This window comes from Homarus americanus, unplaced genomic scaffold, assembly GCF_018991925.1.
Source record: "Homarus americanus isolate GMGI-L3 unplaced genomic scaffold, GMGI_Hamer_2.0 scaffold57206, whole genome shotgun sequence".
NCBI classification, from domain to species: domain Eukaryota; kingdom Metazoa; phylum Arthropoda; class Malacostraca; order Decapoda; family Nephropidae; genus Homarus; species Homarus americanus.
In genome coordinates this window covers 484,366-503,558 of record NW_024720077.1, presented here as the reverse complement: position 1 = coordinate 503,558, position 19,193 = coordinate 484,366, and the positions used below count along the sequence as shown (strand labels likewise).

At 43.2% G+C, this 19,193-nt stretch overlaps 1 protein-coding gene across 1 annotated transcript in view; it reads left to right on the top strand.

The window, feature by feature from the left end:
• LOC121860377 overlaps positions 1-18,411 on the top strand; it is a 46,200-nt gene extending 27,789 nt beyond the window's left edge. Inside the window, exon 5 of the mRNA XM_042357498.1 lies at positions 17,263-18,411. Coding sequence (XP_042213432.1) covers positions 17,263-17,885 — 623 coding nt within the window. The 3' untranslated portion in view covers positions 17,886-18,411. The remainder of the gene's footprint in view (positions 1-17,262) is intronic.
• Positions 18,412-19,193: the final 782 nt, after the last annotated feature.

Here is a 19,193-nt window from a genome sequence, read left to right as displayed (position 1 = left end):
ATTGACATCACGTCTCAGGAACCCAAGTGACGTGTGTGACCTCAAGATCAAATCTGAAGACCTTATTTTGTAGATACAAATCTCAATTTCATTGGCCAACACGACCAGGACATGGTTTATACATGTCCATCACGATATACTGTAGATATAACAAAATATGGACATGTGACGTGAGTTTTTATCGACCTACGTGGGCGGGAGTGAGGGTGTTGTGACGTGTACACCCGCCACCCTGTTCTCTCTGACCACCAATAGCCAATACTTGCAAGTTTTCGAGAGTTTTCTAAAGTTCATCAAGTTACGGAGATTCTTTAATGAGTTGGTTTAATGACGGGAATTTTTGAGGAAAGGTTTAAGAATTTGTCACTTAACGCTGATGAGTTTGTCAAAGTTCGCGCGTCATCAGAGAATTAAAGCAGTATTTTTCCGCGCTGGTCATTGATGGACACTGATTACATTGAGGTCACGAAATAATGTTTTGTTTGTGATAATTAGCCACGCATTTCAACCTATTGGTGAAAATGAGCAAGAATGTTTTTTTTTGTGTTGTGTAGAAAGTCCAGTGAACGTGGTGTATAATTTTAATGTTCAGTTGGATACGGTAAGTGATGCCATTAATTCACCAAGCTGTGTTATATAGGCCTGTTTTATACATAATTTAATATCTATCTTTCTATCTATCTATCTATATATCTATCTATCTGTCTGTCTGTCGGTCTATCTATCTATCTATCTATCTATCGATCTATCTCATGCTAGTTTTATCATATTTTGTGGTTTAACTGTACACTGTAGTCTCTTGGGGACCAACTATGACTCCTGTGGTTTTTTTGTGGGTTTATCCAAAATATTTTATGTAGTTATGTTTGGAAAAGCTTAAAGTTTTATCGCCTGTATAAACATGTTCTATATTTTTGATACAGTAAATATGATATTACGCGTAAGTAAATAATGTTATAAGCGTTTGCAGATCTCTCTCTCTCTCTCTCTCTCTCTCTCTCTCTCTCTCTCTCTCTCTCTCTCTCTCTCTCTCTCCCCACCCATTTGCTTTGCCACTTTCCTATCCCTCCTTCCCTCGCCCCATTCCATCTTCATCTCCCATTTCTTCCATCTCTTCTCTTCCCTCTTCGCCTGCTCCCCGCCGCCCCTCTACCTACCCCCCCTCTCCCTCCACCCAACCCCCCTCCTGCGGCGTTGGGCCAGCTGCACCAACAAAATCCTCCTCCCCCTCCATGCGCTCCCCACCTCACCCCTCTTGCAGTGTCCTCCCTCCTCCCTCCATCCATATCCCCCCTCCTCCCCCCTCCTCTGCAGTCATTCCTCCCTCTTTCCTTGTCTTCTCGCCTATTATTCCCCTCATTTCATCTGCCCTCTCTATCCCTCTTTAGTTCTCCATTCTCTTCTATTTTTTCCCGTCTCTTCTAATTCTTTATTCCTTCTGTACATTTGTTTTTCCCTTTTATATTACTTCTTGGCCTTATGTCTCTTTATCTGGGTTGATGATGATGACGATGATGATGATGATGATAATAATAATAATAATAATATGTAATAATGAGGCAAACATTGCGTTAAATTATCTGTATTACATCAGCTGATTTAATTTGTTATTTGAGTCTTTCATGTAACCTTTTTTTTTTTTTTTTTCATTGTGTGTTGACCCCCAAACTGCCATGCTGCCTCGTCTCTCTCTCTCTCTCTCTCTCTCTCTCTCTCTCTCTCTCTCTCTCTCTCTCTCTCTCCTCTCTCCTCCTCCTCTCCTCCTCCTCCTCCTCTCCTCCCCTCCTCCTCCTCCCTCCTCCCTCTCCTCCTCCTCCTCCTCCTCCTCCTCTCCTCCTCCTCCTCCCTCCTCCTCCTCCTCCCCTCTCCCTCCCTCCTCCTCCTCCTCCTCCTCCCCTCCTCCTCCCCTCCCTCCTCCTCCTCCTCCTCTCCCTCCCCCCCCCCCCCCCCCCCCCCCCCCCCCCCCCCCCCCCCCCTCCCCTCCCTCCTCCCTCCTCCCTCCTCCCCTCCTCCCTCCTCCCCCCCCCCCCCCCCCTCCTCCTCCTCCTCCTCCCTCCTCCTCCCCTCCTCCCCTCCTCCTCCCTCCTCCTCCTCCTCCCCTCCTCCTCCTCCTCCCTCCTCCCTCTCCTCCTCCTCCTCCTCCTCCTCCTCCTCCTCCTCTCCTCCCTCCTCCCTCCTCCTCCTCCTCCTCCTCCTCCCTCCTCCTCCTCCTCCTCCTCCCCTCCCTCCTCCTCCTCCTCCTCCTCCTCCTCCCTCCTCCTCCTCCTCCCTCCTCCCTCCTCCTCCTCCTCCTCCCCTCCTCCTCCTCCTCCCTCCTCCTCCTCCTCCTCCCTCCTCCTCCTCCTCCCTCCTCCCTCCCCTCCTCCCTCCTCCTCCTCTCCTCCTCCTCCCTCCTCCTCCTCCTCCTCCCCTCCCTCCTCCTCCTCCTCCTCCTCCTCCTCCTCCTCCCTCCTCCTCCTCCTCCCTCCTCCTCCTCCTCCTCCTCCTCCTCCTCCTCCTCCCTCCTCCCTCCTCCTCCTCCCTCCCTCCTCCATATAACCTTTACTCCCCTTATTCTCCCCATCTTTTTCCAATTGTCACTTTCCCCATCTCCATCCTCTTGTCCTGCATCTGTTCAGTCTCCTTACTTTTGCCCCCTTCTTCCCTCTTTCTGTATTCTTTTCCTCTCCTCCCCACCTGTATCTTAACTCCTCTTTCGTTATCTACTCCCATCTTCCTTGTCTATCTCCTCCCGTCTCCCATGCCCTTCTGCCCATCTACTCTTCCCCCACTTCCCACATCCACCCCATCCCCTTTTTCCTCATCCTCCAACTCTCACCTCACCTCCCCTCTCTCCCCCTCCTCTCTCTCGCCCCCCTCCCTCCCCTCCCCCTTGGGCCGCAGCTGATAATGGGTGACAGCAACAGAACGAGACTAATAATTATTCCTTCAAACGACTTCCAGAGTAAACTCTTCGTGGCGACGCTCGACAAACTTATCAAGTAAAATGTCTGGTGTGGGACGGGGGGGGGGCGCTACTGCTGGGGGTCACTACTGCTGCTGGGGGAGGGCGCCACGCTGCTGCTGCTGCTGCTGCTGGGGAAAGGCGCCACGCTACTGCTGGGGGTCACTACTGCTACTGGAGGGGCGCCACGATACTGCTAGAGGTCGCCACTGATACTGGGGAGGAATGGTTACTGCTGGTCACTACTGCTACTGGGGGTGGTGGTGTGCTACTGCTGGGGAGGTGTCACGCTACTGCTGGAGGTCACCACTGCTGCTGGGTAGGGGCGCAGCACTACTGCAGGGGGTCATTACTGCTGCTGGGAGGCGTCGTGGGAGGACGCCGGACTACTACTGGGGGCTAGAAACACCAATACGAAGTGGGGTAAGGGTCAAGGTACAGAGAATCACTGACGGGAGGAGGACGCCTGTACTGGTCCTGGTGTCCGTGGAGTGGCCGAGCAAGTGTCGTAGAGTCACGCTGGTGCTTATAACCTGCCACCAATTTATGCTTTATGATGTCATGTGTGTCCGTCTGTACCTCCGTCCCACCTTAGTGTGTTTGTAAGATTTCTCAGAAAGTTGCCAGTGTAGACCAAAGAACTTTTATAAACTTCTCAACATGTATCCTTGGACTACGTGATTAAACATTCAACCTATTTGATTGATGCAACAGAATGGACATGAGTACTGTACATCACAAACGGGCATATTCAGTATATATGTCATCAGTAGAAAATGCGTCAGTACCTCAAGAAAGGGACATTATGAACTAACTATCCCTCTTAAAGCAGGTCTACAGTTATCTCTTTATTTAGTCGTGAATGACAATCACTTTCTACAAGAGAATTTACAATCTTCCCTTTGGTAACCTCCCGACTACCCCCCACGCCATGGCTTAATATACACTAGCGATACGTCATCACAATTATCATTACCCCTGGTGGCCCCGTGTGAGGTTTAAACGAGGCGGGAAGTAGTGAAAGAGAAGGGCGGAGAGGGGAGAGGTTCGATGGGGAGGGGAGATGGAGATGGACTTCGAGGGGAGGGAGGAGGGGAGGGGTAGGGAGCAGCAGCTGAGGTAGGAGAGCGGAAGTGAGGATACAGTTAGGACCGTCGTGGCCGCAGCAACGCCGCCGGAGATGGCATATGCACTTTTACCCGCCTGCAGTTTTACGTGAAAGGAGACGCTCATCCAAGGCGGCCTCCCACCCTCCCTCCCTCCTTCCCTCTTCTCCTGTTGTTCTTGTTGCATCCGTCACTCTTGTTATTGTTCTTGTTGCATCCGTCACTCTTGTTATTGTTCTTGTTGCATCCGTCACTATTGTTATTGTTCTTGTTGCATCCGTCACTATTGTTATTGTGTGTGTGTGTGTGTGTAGTGAGACATGGAGAGTGTGGCCCGTAGAGTTAAATGCAGAGCTATCGTGCTGTTGTAAGGCTCCCAGCGATAGGCTTTTTTGTTTCAGTGTCAGTATTTAAGATTATGATAATAATAATAATAATAATAATAATAATAATAATAATAATAAGATTCACCATTGGATTGCAGTAGTATTTTGCTATTAGTATTTCTGTTTGTAAAAAATACCTGAAAACTATGCAAATCTGTATGTATGTATGTATGTATGTTATGCCACTTTTAAATAAGAATCACATGAATTTCACCATAACTTACCAACATGTATCATTTACCCATCAAATATACACATAACATTACAGATAACCTCGCTAATACATACAACACATACCTCGCTAATACATACAACACATAACCTCGCTAATACATACAACACATAAACTCGCTAATACATACAACACATAACCTCGCTAATACATACAACACATAAACTCGCTAATACATACAACACATAACCTCGCTAATACAAACAACAGCACATAACCTCGCTAATACAAACAACAGCACATAACCTCGCTAATACAAACAACAACACATAACCTCCTACTACAAACTACAACACATAACCTCGCTAATACAAACAACACCACACAACTCGCTAATACAAACAACAACACATAACCTCGCTAATACAAACAACAACACATAACCTCACTAACACAAACTACAACACATAACCTCGCTAATACAAACAACAACACACAACATCGCTAATACAAACAACAACACATAACCTCGCTAATACAAACAACAACACATAACCTCACTAACACAAACTACAACACATAACCTCGCTAATACAAACAACAACACATAACCTCACTAACACAAACTACAACACATAACCTCGACAATACAAACAACAGCACATAACCTCGCTAATACAAACAACAACACATAATCTCATCAATACAAACAACAACACATAACCTCACTTATACAAACAGCCACATAACCTCACTTATACAAACAGCAACACATAACCTCGCTAATACAAACAACAACAACGCATAACGTCATTAATACATACAACAACATAACCTGTACAAACAACAACACATAACCTCCTTATACAAAACAAACACATAACCTCACTTATACAAACAGCAACACATAACCTCCTAATACAAACAACAACGCATAACGTCATTAATACATACAACAGCACATAACCTCGCTAATACAAACAACAACACATAACCTCCTAATACAAACTACAACACAACATCGCTAATACCAAACTACTCGCTAATACAAACAACAACACATAACCTCACTAACACAAACTACAACACACAACATCATACAAACAACAACACATAACCTCACTAACACAAACTACAACACATAACCTCGCTAATACAAACAACAGCACATAACCTCGCTAATACAAACAACAACACATAATCTCATCAATACAAACAACAACACATAACCTCACTTATACAAACAGCAACACATAACCTCACTTATACAAACAGCAACACATAACCTCGCTAATACAAACAACGCATAACCTCGCTAATGCAAACAACAGCACATAACCTCGCTAATACAAACAACAGCACATAACCTCGCTAATACAAACAACAACACATAACCTCACTAACACAAACTACAACACATAACCTCGCTAATACAAACAACAGCACATAACCTCGCTAATACAAACAACAACACATAATCTCATCAATACAAACAACAACACATAACCTCACTTATACAAACAGCAACACATAACCTCACTTATACAAACAGCAACACATAACCTCGCTAATACAAACAACGCATAACGTCATTAATACATACAACAGCACATAACCTCGCTAATACAAACAACAGCACATAACCTCGCTAATACAAACAACAACACATAACCTCGCTAATACAAACAACAACACATAGCCTCACTAATACAAACAACAACAACAACATTCACTACCATCAATGGTGTCTAATAGTCATGGTAGTAATTCTTAAAATATATGAATAAAGCGAGGTTGTAATAACTGGATATCATACATTGTTGTAATGAATAGCCAGATAATGAAATAAACAATAAAGTCAATGTAAATTTTTTTTTAAGTAACTTAGTATAAAAGGGAAGATCGTATGCCTTAATTTCTTTTTAGATTCGGGGTTGAGAGATTACTGTCAGGTGGAGGAGGATAAAAGGAAAGTAATTGTGGTGGAGGAGGAGGTGGACTAAGGGAAAGTAATTGTGGTGGAGGAGGAGGTGGACTAAGGGAAATTAACTGTGGTGGAGGAGGATTAAGAGAAAGTAACTGTGGTGGAGGAGGATTAAGGGAAAGTAACTGTGGTGGAGGAGGGTTAAGGGAAAGTAACTGTGGTGGAGGAGGGTTAAGGGGAAGTAACTGTGGTGGAGGAGGATTAAGGGAAAGTATTTGTGGAGGAGGATGACCAAAGGAAACTAACTCTCACCTCTGGTCTATGAGAGCAGGAAGACCAGGTCAAGCCAGGTCATCCCAGGTCATCCCTCATAGTCTCTTAACTCGCTGTGGGCTCTTCCCCCGGTAGTGTCGACGTATACTGGGTATACATGGATTAAAGTCACGAGCATCTTCGACTTCAGCGTATAGGGGGAATTGTTTAACTAGGATGTGGCAACATTCATCAGCGTCTACTGGGGGCTCGAGGACAAACCCATCAATACTAAGTGTTTCATAGACCACAGGAGTCTGACACTTGATAAAGTTACGGTTCTTGCCCCCTCGGGGGCAAATATAAAAAAGAAATATATATATATATATATATATATATATATATATATATATATACACACACACACACACATATAACTCGCTGTGTATGGGAGATAAGAGCTATCAACTGTAGTGTGAGTTCACTTTGTATTGTCTTTGTGTTTTAGATGGTGTTGTATTTAGGCTTTGATTAAGTAATTTTGGGGCGGTTTTTTATCTGTAAGGGACTACTTTTTTTATTAACTGAGGTCTGTAGTTATAATGATATTCCTGAATTAATTACTAGAACCTGCAAACGAGATGGTTTGTTGTTGATGGTGTGTCAGTACACGAGGGTGTTTGTTGATGTTAATGTGTGTACGTATAGGGTGTAGCTGAGCAGAGGAGGCCTTTGTGTCGACCATGAAGTGTATACCATAAGTTTAATGTACGAGGTGTAGTTCCTGTGGGTGCTATATGATATTCATTCGGTATATCAACACTTTCAACCTATATTCTGAGCTTCATACATCACCCCATACAGTCTTCCACTACTTGAGCCCCCCCCCCTACATCGTTACCGTCACTTCATTACATCATAAACTACACCAGAAGGGCAGAGCATCACAAATCAACAATTACTATCACCCCGTCTTCACTAAATCCCAGTTGTACACTATCACCCTGCTCAAAAAAATCTTCACGGCTCCCAAACATCATAATCCCTCACACCAAGATCTCATATCTCGACTCAGTCACAGTATCACCACCATCACCAAACACCGTACTCAGATCAACACAGACTCGTGTCATCACCACCACCACCGCCATATATCACCACAGAATCTCTTTATGTCCTGTTTTCACATTTCTTCGCCCACACACTACCATAAGGACACTAACACATTTAAGCTCGACCACAATCACACTCCAACCAGATTTTCACCCCACCAGATTAGGAGAGTTCAATTACATGGGTGCAGGAAAGCGTGGGTGGGTCATCGTGGAGGGCAAGGGGCGGATTGTGCCTACACACACACACACACACACACACACACACACACACACACACACAATAACTCCTCAACATTCACAACAAGCATTGCATCGTCTATAAACTTTCAGTCATTACGCATCAATATACTTATCACATTCTGGTATGGTTTTCTTATTTTGCTTCTTTCATTTTATGTTTTTAAGCATCGGGATAAAATCAACACAGAAAGATATTGTTTGTTTTTTACATCCGATGTTCGCTGGCAGGTGGGTGCGCCCTGGCAAGCCCTCTTGAGCTTTGTATATATATATATTTTTTTTCGATATAACAGTCGACCCCTTAGTAGCGAGCACAACACTGGCAGAAGGCGTCTATCATCGCTAGTGAATCTTGTATACAAGATGGTGCAGCTGGCCTCATTGTATCCAGCTGTGCTTCACCCTGGCGGCAGCCACGGCGCGCGACCCCTGCCCTCACAGCTGCTGCTTCACCCAGCCTCCGCTACTCAAGTGCCAAGCTGGACAAAAAACTGGCTGTAAATTGGCATCCAGGAGCTTTGCATGTCTACAAGGAGTGCTGAAAGGCGGCCAGGAATGTCTGTGACGGAAGATGCAAATCCAGATGGTCCAAAATGTTTTGGTGGATTAAGGCGTTGGCATATAATTTTGTCTCGAGGTGAGCCTGGGCGAGACTGTGGCAGGAGCTGGATGTTCCACATTTTCTCTCTTTAACGAAAATTGTGTTGTGGCCTGGAGGAGGTAAGAGTGTAGATTAAATCGCTCAATAACACTATCTTGTCTTTGTGATCTGAGTACGCTGTCTCGGGCTGTTTTTCTGTGATAACATATTTAATCTTCAGTCCTCTGGGTGACACACAACCTTCACCATGACGCTCACACTCCCGTCATATTGGTTACACTTCAAAAATACGACTCAGATCGGAGTGTATCACTTAATATGCAGATGCCATGATGTAATAAATACAATTATATTTTATTTTTATCAGTGACAAACATTCCTGAGAGTACAGACACAAATGGACGATACAGGTGATGGGGTGAGGGAGGTGGAGAATGCTTGCCCTCCTCCCCCGGACCCTTACCCAGCGCCAGGCAGGGCGAATGGTGGTCTCAATTGGCGTATCACTGCCGGGGGGGGGGGATCACCTGGTAAAGTTGATAACACATTGATTTGGGTCATAGCTGAGGGTGCTGGGTCACACTGCTGCACACCAAGCTGAGGGTGTTATTTACTTTAATTTATTTTTAGACATTTAATATTATTTTCTCGTCAATTGTTTTCCTCCACGTGGGCAGAGAGTTGTTGACGTCGATATTTACCTCTAGGTGTTCGTCTGGGTAACACTCACTTAACAAAACGAGCTGTCTAAATAATGTTCTGCGTTAACATAAAAAATTAACTAATATTCTTTATCTTAAAAAAATAACATCTTACCCATAAAATTTTCCTCACACGATCGGTAATTTTTCACGTCATAGTCTCTGGTGTTGGAGGACCACGACTACCAGCATTTTTCCCCCTTTTCTCACAAATACCTGAGTTAAACAGCGTAGGTTTCATATGAGATATGTTTTCTGGTGTCACCTCTCAGTACCTCACTAACAGGTAACTCGGATACAGCCGTGGACAGTAACCCTAATCTTAGAGAGGTTCGTGCTATGGAAAGTATTAAGGCATTTAGTGATGTGCCATAAGGTCGAGTGAGGAGTAAGTGTGAGTCAGGGCCAGAGGAGGCACATATCTAACTGGTCCGCACTCCACCGTGGCGGGTCAGAAGGTGTCAGCGCGCGGCCTCATGTCCCCCGTGTTATTGGCTATTTCTGTTTGGTGAAGGTGAGCCCTAGGGATCACGCGGACTCCCCTCGGCTCCCGCAGGTAACCGGTTACTGGTAGAGAGGTATTACTCGCCTGATTACCTCTGATTCCTCGCTGATCCTCGCAGCCGCTTGGTGAGCCGCACCATTTAAGCGGATCCTGACACCAGTCAGGGGTGATTATGTCATGTTATTGACTGCTCGTTTGTCTCCCCTTCGTGGCCTGGTTAAGTGGGTGGACAGGATGCTGGCGGGGCTATGGGTAACATCGTCTGTGATTTCGTTGTAGTTTTAAGATTAACCTGTCAGCTGTAAAGTAACCTGTGTTATGTTCCTTGTAAATATATAAGTAAAGTAATATTATATACTGCCACTTCATACATTGTTGATGATCTGCGTCAGCCGAGTCTCCAGTGATGACTTGTAGCACCTCACACCTCGCCCTGGACGTTGAACGCGTGCTAAATGGTACTCCTAGATAAAAGGCGCAGCAAATATTTCTTTTAAGTCGTGCCTGTGTCACCTGTAGAGACGGACAGTCACTCATCGCAACTTGATAATGAACCTGTATAAATGGAACAGTAGAAAGATACTGTATACCATAGCGTCTATTTATTATAGGTTTTGTTTCGAGGCTTGTACAGTTCAGCTCTCCCCCTGTACTTACTGCCTCTCTATCGCACTTCATACATTCCGGAATAGTGAGTAGAGCACAAGTCACAATGTGTGTTCGAGTACCCAGTGGTAGATCACAGACGTAGAGTAGTGTGTGTGTGTGTGTGTGTGTGTGTGTGTGTGTGTGTGTGTGTGTGTGTGTGTAAGAGATCTCACTTTCAAGTATCTGGAAAATATGATGAAAGGAGGCAGGTGAAGGTGGCTCTATTTCTTCCACAGTACAAATATTCATAAATTACATTGATTTAAGACCCTGTTACCGCCTCTGTCTTGCAGTACTACTTTGAACACGTAAAAGGTGTGACCAGCAAGATCACCTTCACTCCCCTCATACACGTGGCTCCCTGTTGCTGATGACTGTGGGAACCTTCCTCCTCTCCTTTTGGTTCTCTTATTCTCTTTATTTATCTCGTTCTTATTAAATGTTTGTACTTTTGTGGCTATCAAGTACACACACACACACACACACACACACGTGGGTCACATGAGTAATGATAAAAAATTCTAATTTATTTATTTATTTTTTCATCAAGAACACACCGTCCCGAGTAAACAAAAGGTAACACATTGATTTCATAGCAAATATTCAGTAAAGGGAGGACATACGAATTTATTTATAGTCCTAAAATAAGAGAACAAGAACAATTAGATGAACTAACCTTCTGGTGCCTACATGTTCTTCCGCCATTCCTTACATGTGTGGAAGTAGGTCAATGTTGTTCTATTACTGTGAATGTTTGTCCTTATCATGCCTCGAGAAAGAGAGAGGCTATGGCAGTGGTTCTCAACCTTGTTTGCCCCAAGCACCCCTTTCACCATATGTCAGAATGTCATTCCCCCCTCCTTTCCAAGATTGTCTGCCTCAAAAAGTGCATTCCAAATAATATGCGTATAATACTGAAAATGCTTTATTTTTTCCATATTAGTACATATACATTTACAATTTTACATGGATTATTTTTATAGTGGAGTTTTACAACTTAAATGCCAATTGAAAATGTTGATGGATTTATAAAACTTGAATAAAAGTAAAAAAGTTTTTTTTTTTTTTTATAATGAATTACTTAACAGACCAAACTGAAGCATAATGCAATAAACAAAAAATTCAATAGAATATCAGGATATTGTAAATTTGTAATTAATTTTATTCGGATGAAGATTACAGTCAATGAGAAACCTGTGATTGTTTTTTCTTCGCCAATTCTGGGATACGCGGAGGAGTGCTTGAAAGGGCACAACGCAGGTCATTTTCTACCTCTAATCTACTACGTTGCTTCGTTTTAATTTGCAACAGAGTTGAAAAGTCTGACTCACAAAGATATGTCGACACAAACGGAAGCAATGCACGGATAGCTCTTTCTGCCACTTTTGGGTAGGAATCGCACATCAAGGCCAAAATTCTGTGATTGATTTCTCATCGAACATATCTCTTGCTCCCGAATCAGTTTTCCCCCCCCTGAAAACCTGAATTCCCCCCCTGGTTGAAAACCCCTGGGCTATGGTGTTTATTCTTGGTGTGTATATTTATCAGGACAAACCCTTGGGAGACTTACTTGTGTTATTAGGTGCGGAGATCCTGATAACAGCCACTTCCCCCCAGTAGGCAGCACGTGATCGGATCGTCAGCGGGTGGCCAGGAGGATTAGGGGGAGTGTGGTGGTGGGTCATTGAGTGAAGGTGTCGCAGCGGATAACTAACTAACGCGTCGCCCCCACTCATCCTGTTGATCCACTACCCGCCACCATTTTGTTGTTCACCTCCACGCACCAGTCAGGGACATTACGTAAAAAACATTTTGATTACACGTAAACTGATATCTGTACTTGGTGATACACACACACACAGACATATACATATACACATAGAAACACACACACATATACACACGATATCGACTATAAAAGCTGTGCATTTCTTAAACAAGGTAATGGTATCCCTTAGATTTTATTTCGACCGGAGAGCTCGTCGTGTTAAGGGAATGTTCAAATTGAAATTTTAGATAAATAGACCTAAACCCAGACCTTTTTTTAGAGACCAGTTTTACTTGTGTCAAAAATCTGAATGAAAATATATCGTGACGCAGTACTTGATTGCCAATCCCAGTGTGTGATAGAGGAAGCAAGTTTTAAAATGTGGTTTGTTTGTGTATCGGTCGAATTTTGTGGCTGGGTCCTGCCTTGGCTGGGGAGAAATCATTTTCGAGTTTGCTTCTGGCTTGTCTGCTAGTTACAGGAATTATCATAAAAATGTGTAGTTCTCTGCGGTTAAATTGCCTCTTTCGTCAGCTGGTTTTTGCATTTATTTCTGTTGTTAAAAAATAATATCTGTTATGTTATTAGATTTAGTTATCTATCCAGAGTATAGAAGATATTTAGCAGTTTTTCTTGGTGATGTACTGTGACCTGGTGTTAGGCGTTGTGGTCGGCTGGTCAGTGACAAGTTCGTCAGCTGCCCGGTAGATTGCTGGTTGTAGCTGCTGAGGCCGTTGTTGATGGTGCCAGACGCTGAACCTGATTTAGGGAGTCACTCTTTTGTGAATCCCTGTGTGTAAACCCCGTGTGTAACCCCTTTGTGTGTACCTCTCCCTGTGTGTTACTTCCCCTGTGTGTGTATCTCCCCCTGTGTGTGTATCTCCCCCTGTGTGTACCGCCCTTGTGTTTACACCCCATGTATACACAGTCAACACACCGCCTCACTGCCAAATTTTAAAAGCCTATTTATCTCAGCAGCTGGTGTAGTGTTATATTGACTCGCAGTGTTTTGTTATCATGCACAGTATATAATGGAATATGTTTGTCTAGAGTGAACGAAGATGATAGCTGAGCATTTGATGATGATGATGATGATGATAATAATAATTATAATGATAATAATAATGATAATAATAATAATAATAATAATAATAATAATAATAATAATAATAGATGATAATAATAATAATAATAATAATAATAATAATAACAGATAATAATAATAATAATAATATTAATGATGATAGTGATAATATTAATAATAATATTGACGATAATAATAACAGTAAGAATAATGGGTGCTACTAAGTAACTATTGTATGCGGTCTACCGAGCTGGAGTTGGTCTACCTGAATATTTACACCGTAGGACCTATCAACCCAACCTAACTTAATCGAATACTGTATATCTTAACCTAACCTAAGTTAATCAAATATATCTTAATCTAACCTAGGTTAGGTTAAGTTAGGTTAGGTAAACATCTCGATAGACACAACTTCAGCTCGGTAGACCGCATACTATAGAGTATAGGTAGCACCGAATAATGATGATGATAATAATATTAATAATGATAATGATAATAATAATTATTATAATACTGATGATGACAATAACGCTGATAAAATAATAATATTGGTGATAATAATGATGATAAATAAATAATGGTAAGAATAATGATAATAATAATAATAATAATATTTATAATAATTATTATAATACTGATGATAGTAATAACGACGATAATAATAACAATAATAATAATAATAATAATAATAATAATAATAATGAACAGTAATAATAATCAACATTTAAAATTCATCCACAAATCGATATAAAAGACAAACATAGAACTACTCATAACCCCTGCAAACACTTACTAATTAATATAATAAACCATACAGGTGATTTGACCGTAAAAAAAATAAACCCTGGTCATTAGAGTGCTAACCCTCTACCTGCTGCTTTTAGTACTTCTTTATACGTACACACCTGTTGACCATATGCCATGACCTATCCGCACTCTCTTCGCCTACCTGTCAGGTTTCATCAAGATTGGCTCGCTAGTTCGTTACGTCTTGTTCTGTATTATGTTAAAAGTTTAGTGGGTGTTTTAGTTATGTTAGAAAAGTGAGAGCCTATTGCAATATTTTACATTCCTTTTACTAGCGGGGATAATAATAATAATAATAATAATAATAATAATAAGGGTATTTGCTTTTGCTGACTGATTTGTGATAAACCTTCCAGTGTTTTAAGGTTATGAGGTGTGTTTCTGTACGTCTGTGTGTGTATGTGTGTGTTTAGGACCTGTCATTGTCTGGTTGTTAGGAGAGGCAGAGGAAGAGGCAGTGCTCCCTTCCCCTGCCCTTACCCCCACACGCCCTCGCTATCAGCTGAGCCAGGCGTGGTGCGGGGCGGCGCGGGCGGTCACGCTGTGGCGGATTAACAGATTAGTGCAGGATTACCGCCCACGGCTCACTGCCTGATTACTGCCTCCCTGGCGGCTCACCTCAAACACAGCAAGTAGCTCGTTGTTGTGTTATGGCTCACCTCAACACAGCAAGTGGTTCATGGCTGTTTTGGTTCCTCTCAACACAGCAAGTGGTTCATGACTATGTTATAGTTTACCTGAAATACAACAAGTGTTTCATGGTTGTATTATGGCTTACCTCAACACAGCAAGTGGTTCATGGCTGTGTTTTGGTTCCTCTCAACACAGCAAGTGGTTCATGACTGTGTTATAGTTTACCTGAAATACAACAAGTGTTTCATGGTTGTATTATGGCTTACCTCAACACAGCAAGTGGTTTATGGCTGTGTTTTGGTTCCTCTCAACACAGCAAGTGGTTCATGACTGTGTTATGACTCACCTCAAACACAGCAAGTGGTTCATAGATGTATTTTCGTTCATCTCTACCTAGCCATATGCCATTGGCTGTGTTGAGATGAACCGCTACACAGCTAGGAGTCACTTGCTGTGTTGTGATTCATTTTCATCCCGAAGTAAATCCAGTGCTGCCAAATCCCCATCCGCATGTCAACAAAGCCACACAATATTTCCCACGTGACCAAATCACGTCACCAGAATATGGTAATATAACTGACAAAATCCCACTAAATGTGTTCTGATGGTCAACAACAACAACAATAATAATAATAATAATAATAATAATAATAATAATAATGATAATGGTAATGAAAGTAATAATAATAAACAGCTTGAGAAAATCCCAACCACTCAAAAGTTTTCTTGGGTCTGTGTCCAGTCAGGGGAGGTCGAGGTTTTTGTTCTTAACGCCACCAGCAACTTGCGTCGGGGTGGGGGGAGGGGGGTAAGTACGAGGTTCGTGCATGTATATCAGAGCAGATCCTTTCCTAACGTCAGCAGTAGATGAGGAGAGTTAGTCAGTGAGGCAAGTGTCGAGAGTAAGTGAAGCAACCTACCTACCAAAGTGAGAAAACTACGAGGGGACGTCACGTGATGTGGTTATGAAGTAAACCCAGACACACGAGTTTCTCTCTCTTCCTGTCTGTCTCTCTGTCTTTCTCTCTTTCTTCATAATTAAATTCGCGCCTCATGTCCAGTATTTACAGAACCAATATTTGGCCTCCGAGACACGCGTCCTTTTGTCTCGGAGCGGCCTTTAACTACCAAGCTAACAGGTTACCCCATCCCGGTCTCCTTTCTATGTTCTGTACGTTAAATTTAACCTAAATTGAAACTAATGCAAAAAATTAGTGCCAAGAATAGTGTCGAAAGTGTACGATGATTTTGGAGTAAGTAGACTAGATGCGTGCTCCCATATCCGGATAAGGAAGAAATGACAAGAAACTAGTTTAGGCTATTTCACAATACGGACCCACACCTCCTTGTTTGTACCTCGTATTATTGTGATGTGTTTTTGGCCTCTGTAAACTTGTCAGTTACCTTTGTTTTGGTGCGTATCTTCAAAAATGGAGCTAAGGGAAGGTGATGGGACTGATGATGAGAGAAAATGACGTAGTGAGACGCTCTTGTGGGTAGAGAAATTGTAAGTTCTCTTTTCGTGTTGTTAGAGGTGGTCGGTGGGTGTGACCGTGTTAGCTAGACAGTGTGGTGAATACTGAGAGTGTGGCGTGAGTGAGGGGTCACACTGTGTTACCCAACCACCACCCACACTCAGCAATACCACACCTGGTGCTGGACGTACTCATTGTTTACATGGGGGCGAGTCACACGAGAAAGAGAGGCGTGAGAAGGTCAGCAACAAGGTGAAAGTTCTCTCTCTATTTATCTATATACCTCTTTATCTCCTAATCTGTCCATTTTTTTTTCATTTTTCCCATCTACGATAACATTTGCGTTGAAGGGTTGAAGGCGTTGACATTTTATCCTGAGTACAGTGGAATAAATGATGTTAGGCTGTGAACCAAACATGGTGCTAATCGTACCTGTCTTGTGACCTGCGTCCAGTGGTACACGTCTCAGGGTACACTGCAGGGAGGGGGCGGTAGGGGCAGCGAGGGAGGGTTAGGCGGGAGGGGGAGAATAATAAGCTGAGACAACAGGGCGTATTTACCTACCTGCACGAGTGCTGTTCCAGGGTCTCTCTTCTGGGAGTGAGTGTGCCTTAACGGTGTGCTTGGATTTCTCGTATAGGAATGAAGATGGTCTTATAATATACAGAGAAACCTCCACCTAACAGACCTCGATATGACGGATATAGTCCGTCATATGGGGACTTCGATCTAACGGACTTCTCTCTTTATATGCTGTAGTTCATTGACATGAAGTTTCACTGCACAGGAGACTCCCGTTGCTCTACCTGGTAGAAATAGCAGTAGTGTGACATTTGAACTGCGTTTGTGTGCCTGTGAATGCCTACTATATAGTTAAGTTCTTATTTTACTTCTTCCACAGGTGTGACCGTACACGAGATGACGTCTTGGGCCAGCTTCCAGAGTATCTTCAAGTTCCTAGACAAGCGCCTGAATGCAGTGAAGCGTGGCGGTGATCCTGGCGAATCCACCACCGACAATGCTGTCGAATCCACCACCGACAATGCTGTCGAATCCACCACCGACAATGCTGGCGAATCCACCACCGACAATGCTGGCGAATCCACCACCGACAATGCTGTCGAATCCACCACCGACAATGTTGGCGAATCCACCACCGACAATGCTGGCGAACCCACCACCGACATTGCTGTCAAATCCACCACCGACAATGCTGGCGAATCCACCACCGACAATGTTGGTGAATCCACCACCGACAATGCTGGCGAATCCACCACCGACGATGTTGGCGAATCCACCACCGACAAAGCTGGCGAAGAAGAAAACGATGCCCCCGTAATGAACAATAGCTCTCAGGACGGTCAAGCTGACGGTGCCAGTAAGAGTAGCGGCGGCCATGGGGACGCTCCTGCCAATGGTAAAAGGCATGAGCATCCCGCTAGAAGGTATGGCGGCCATGACATGAGTGATGATGAGGAGTGTAAGGCTCACGGCAAAAAGAAAAAAACTAACACGTTGAGTTAAGACTTATATACCCGGGAGTAGTAGTACAGTAGTTGTGGTAGAGGTCGGAGCCAATGGCGATGCCACAAATTGTCACATGCTATTAACATTATTGGTAAGGACTGCTGGTGATTATGTTGTTGTTGATGATGACTTTTAACAAGTATAGTATAGTATAGTATCGTTAATATTGATATCAGTAATATTGATTCTGGTCATGACAAAGAAACACTCGTTGTCAGGATTAAGCGTTATAGATGTTCGAGTTCATGATATACTGAAAATAGTGATGGTGATCGTAAAAATGGGTGAAGGTAATGATAAAATCGTAACTTATAGCGGTGAAGATGACGCTGATGAGAGTAAATTGTGAGGATGTTGCAGGTAACAAGAATGATGAAGTTTGTGGAGGTAGCCCTAACAATTTGCATAAATAATGATTCTGGTGAAAACAATGATGATAACACCTGAGAGAAGAAGGTAAATAATATCCATAATTTGTTGGTAGAGTTTATGGTGGCAGGGTGGGGGTGTGTGTCTAGGGGAAGGGAGATGAGGGTGTATCTGGGGGAAGGGGGTGGGGGTGTGTGTCTGGGGGAAGGGCGTGGGGGTGTGTGTCTGGGGGAAGGGGGAGGGGGTGTGTATCTGGTGTCTGGGGGGGGGTCTGAAAAACTTTGGATCGGTGGGTAAATGTATAAAGAATATTGCTATGAATTGGTAGTCAGTAAAAGAGAACGATTTTCACAGTGGTTCCAGATTTTTTCGGACACAGTAGTAGAATTCGAGACGGTGCTGTGTGTAGTGTGTGTAGTGTGTGGTATGTAGTATGTTGTGTGTGGTGTGTTGTATGTGGTGTGTTGTGTGTGGTGTGTTGTATGTGGTGTGTTGAGTGTAATGTGTTGTATGTGGTATGTAGCATGTTGTGTGTAGTGTGTTGTATGTGGTATGTTGTGTGTAGTGTGTTGTATGTGGTATGTTGAGTGTAGTGTGTTGGATGTGGTATGTAGTATGTGGTATGTAGTATGTTGTGTGAAGTGTGTTGTATGTGGTGTGTTGTGTGAAGTGTGTTGTATGTAGCATGTTGTGTGAAGTGTGTTGTATGTGGTATGTAGCATGTTGTGTGTAGTGTGTTATGTAGTATGTTGTGTGTAGTGTGTTGTATGTGGTATGTAGTATGTTGAGTGTAGTGTGTTGGATGTGGTATGTAGTATGTGGTATGTAGTGTGTTGTATGTGATATGTAGTATGTTATGTGAAGTGTGATGTATGTGGTGTGTAGTGTATAGTGTGATGTATGTGGTGTGTTGTGTATAGTGTGATGTACAGTATG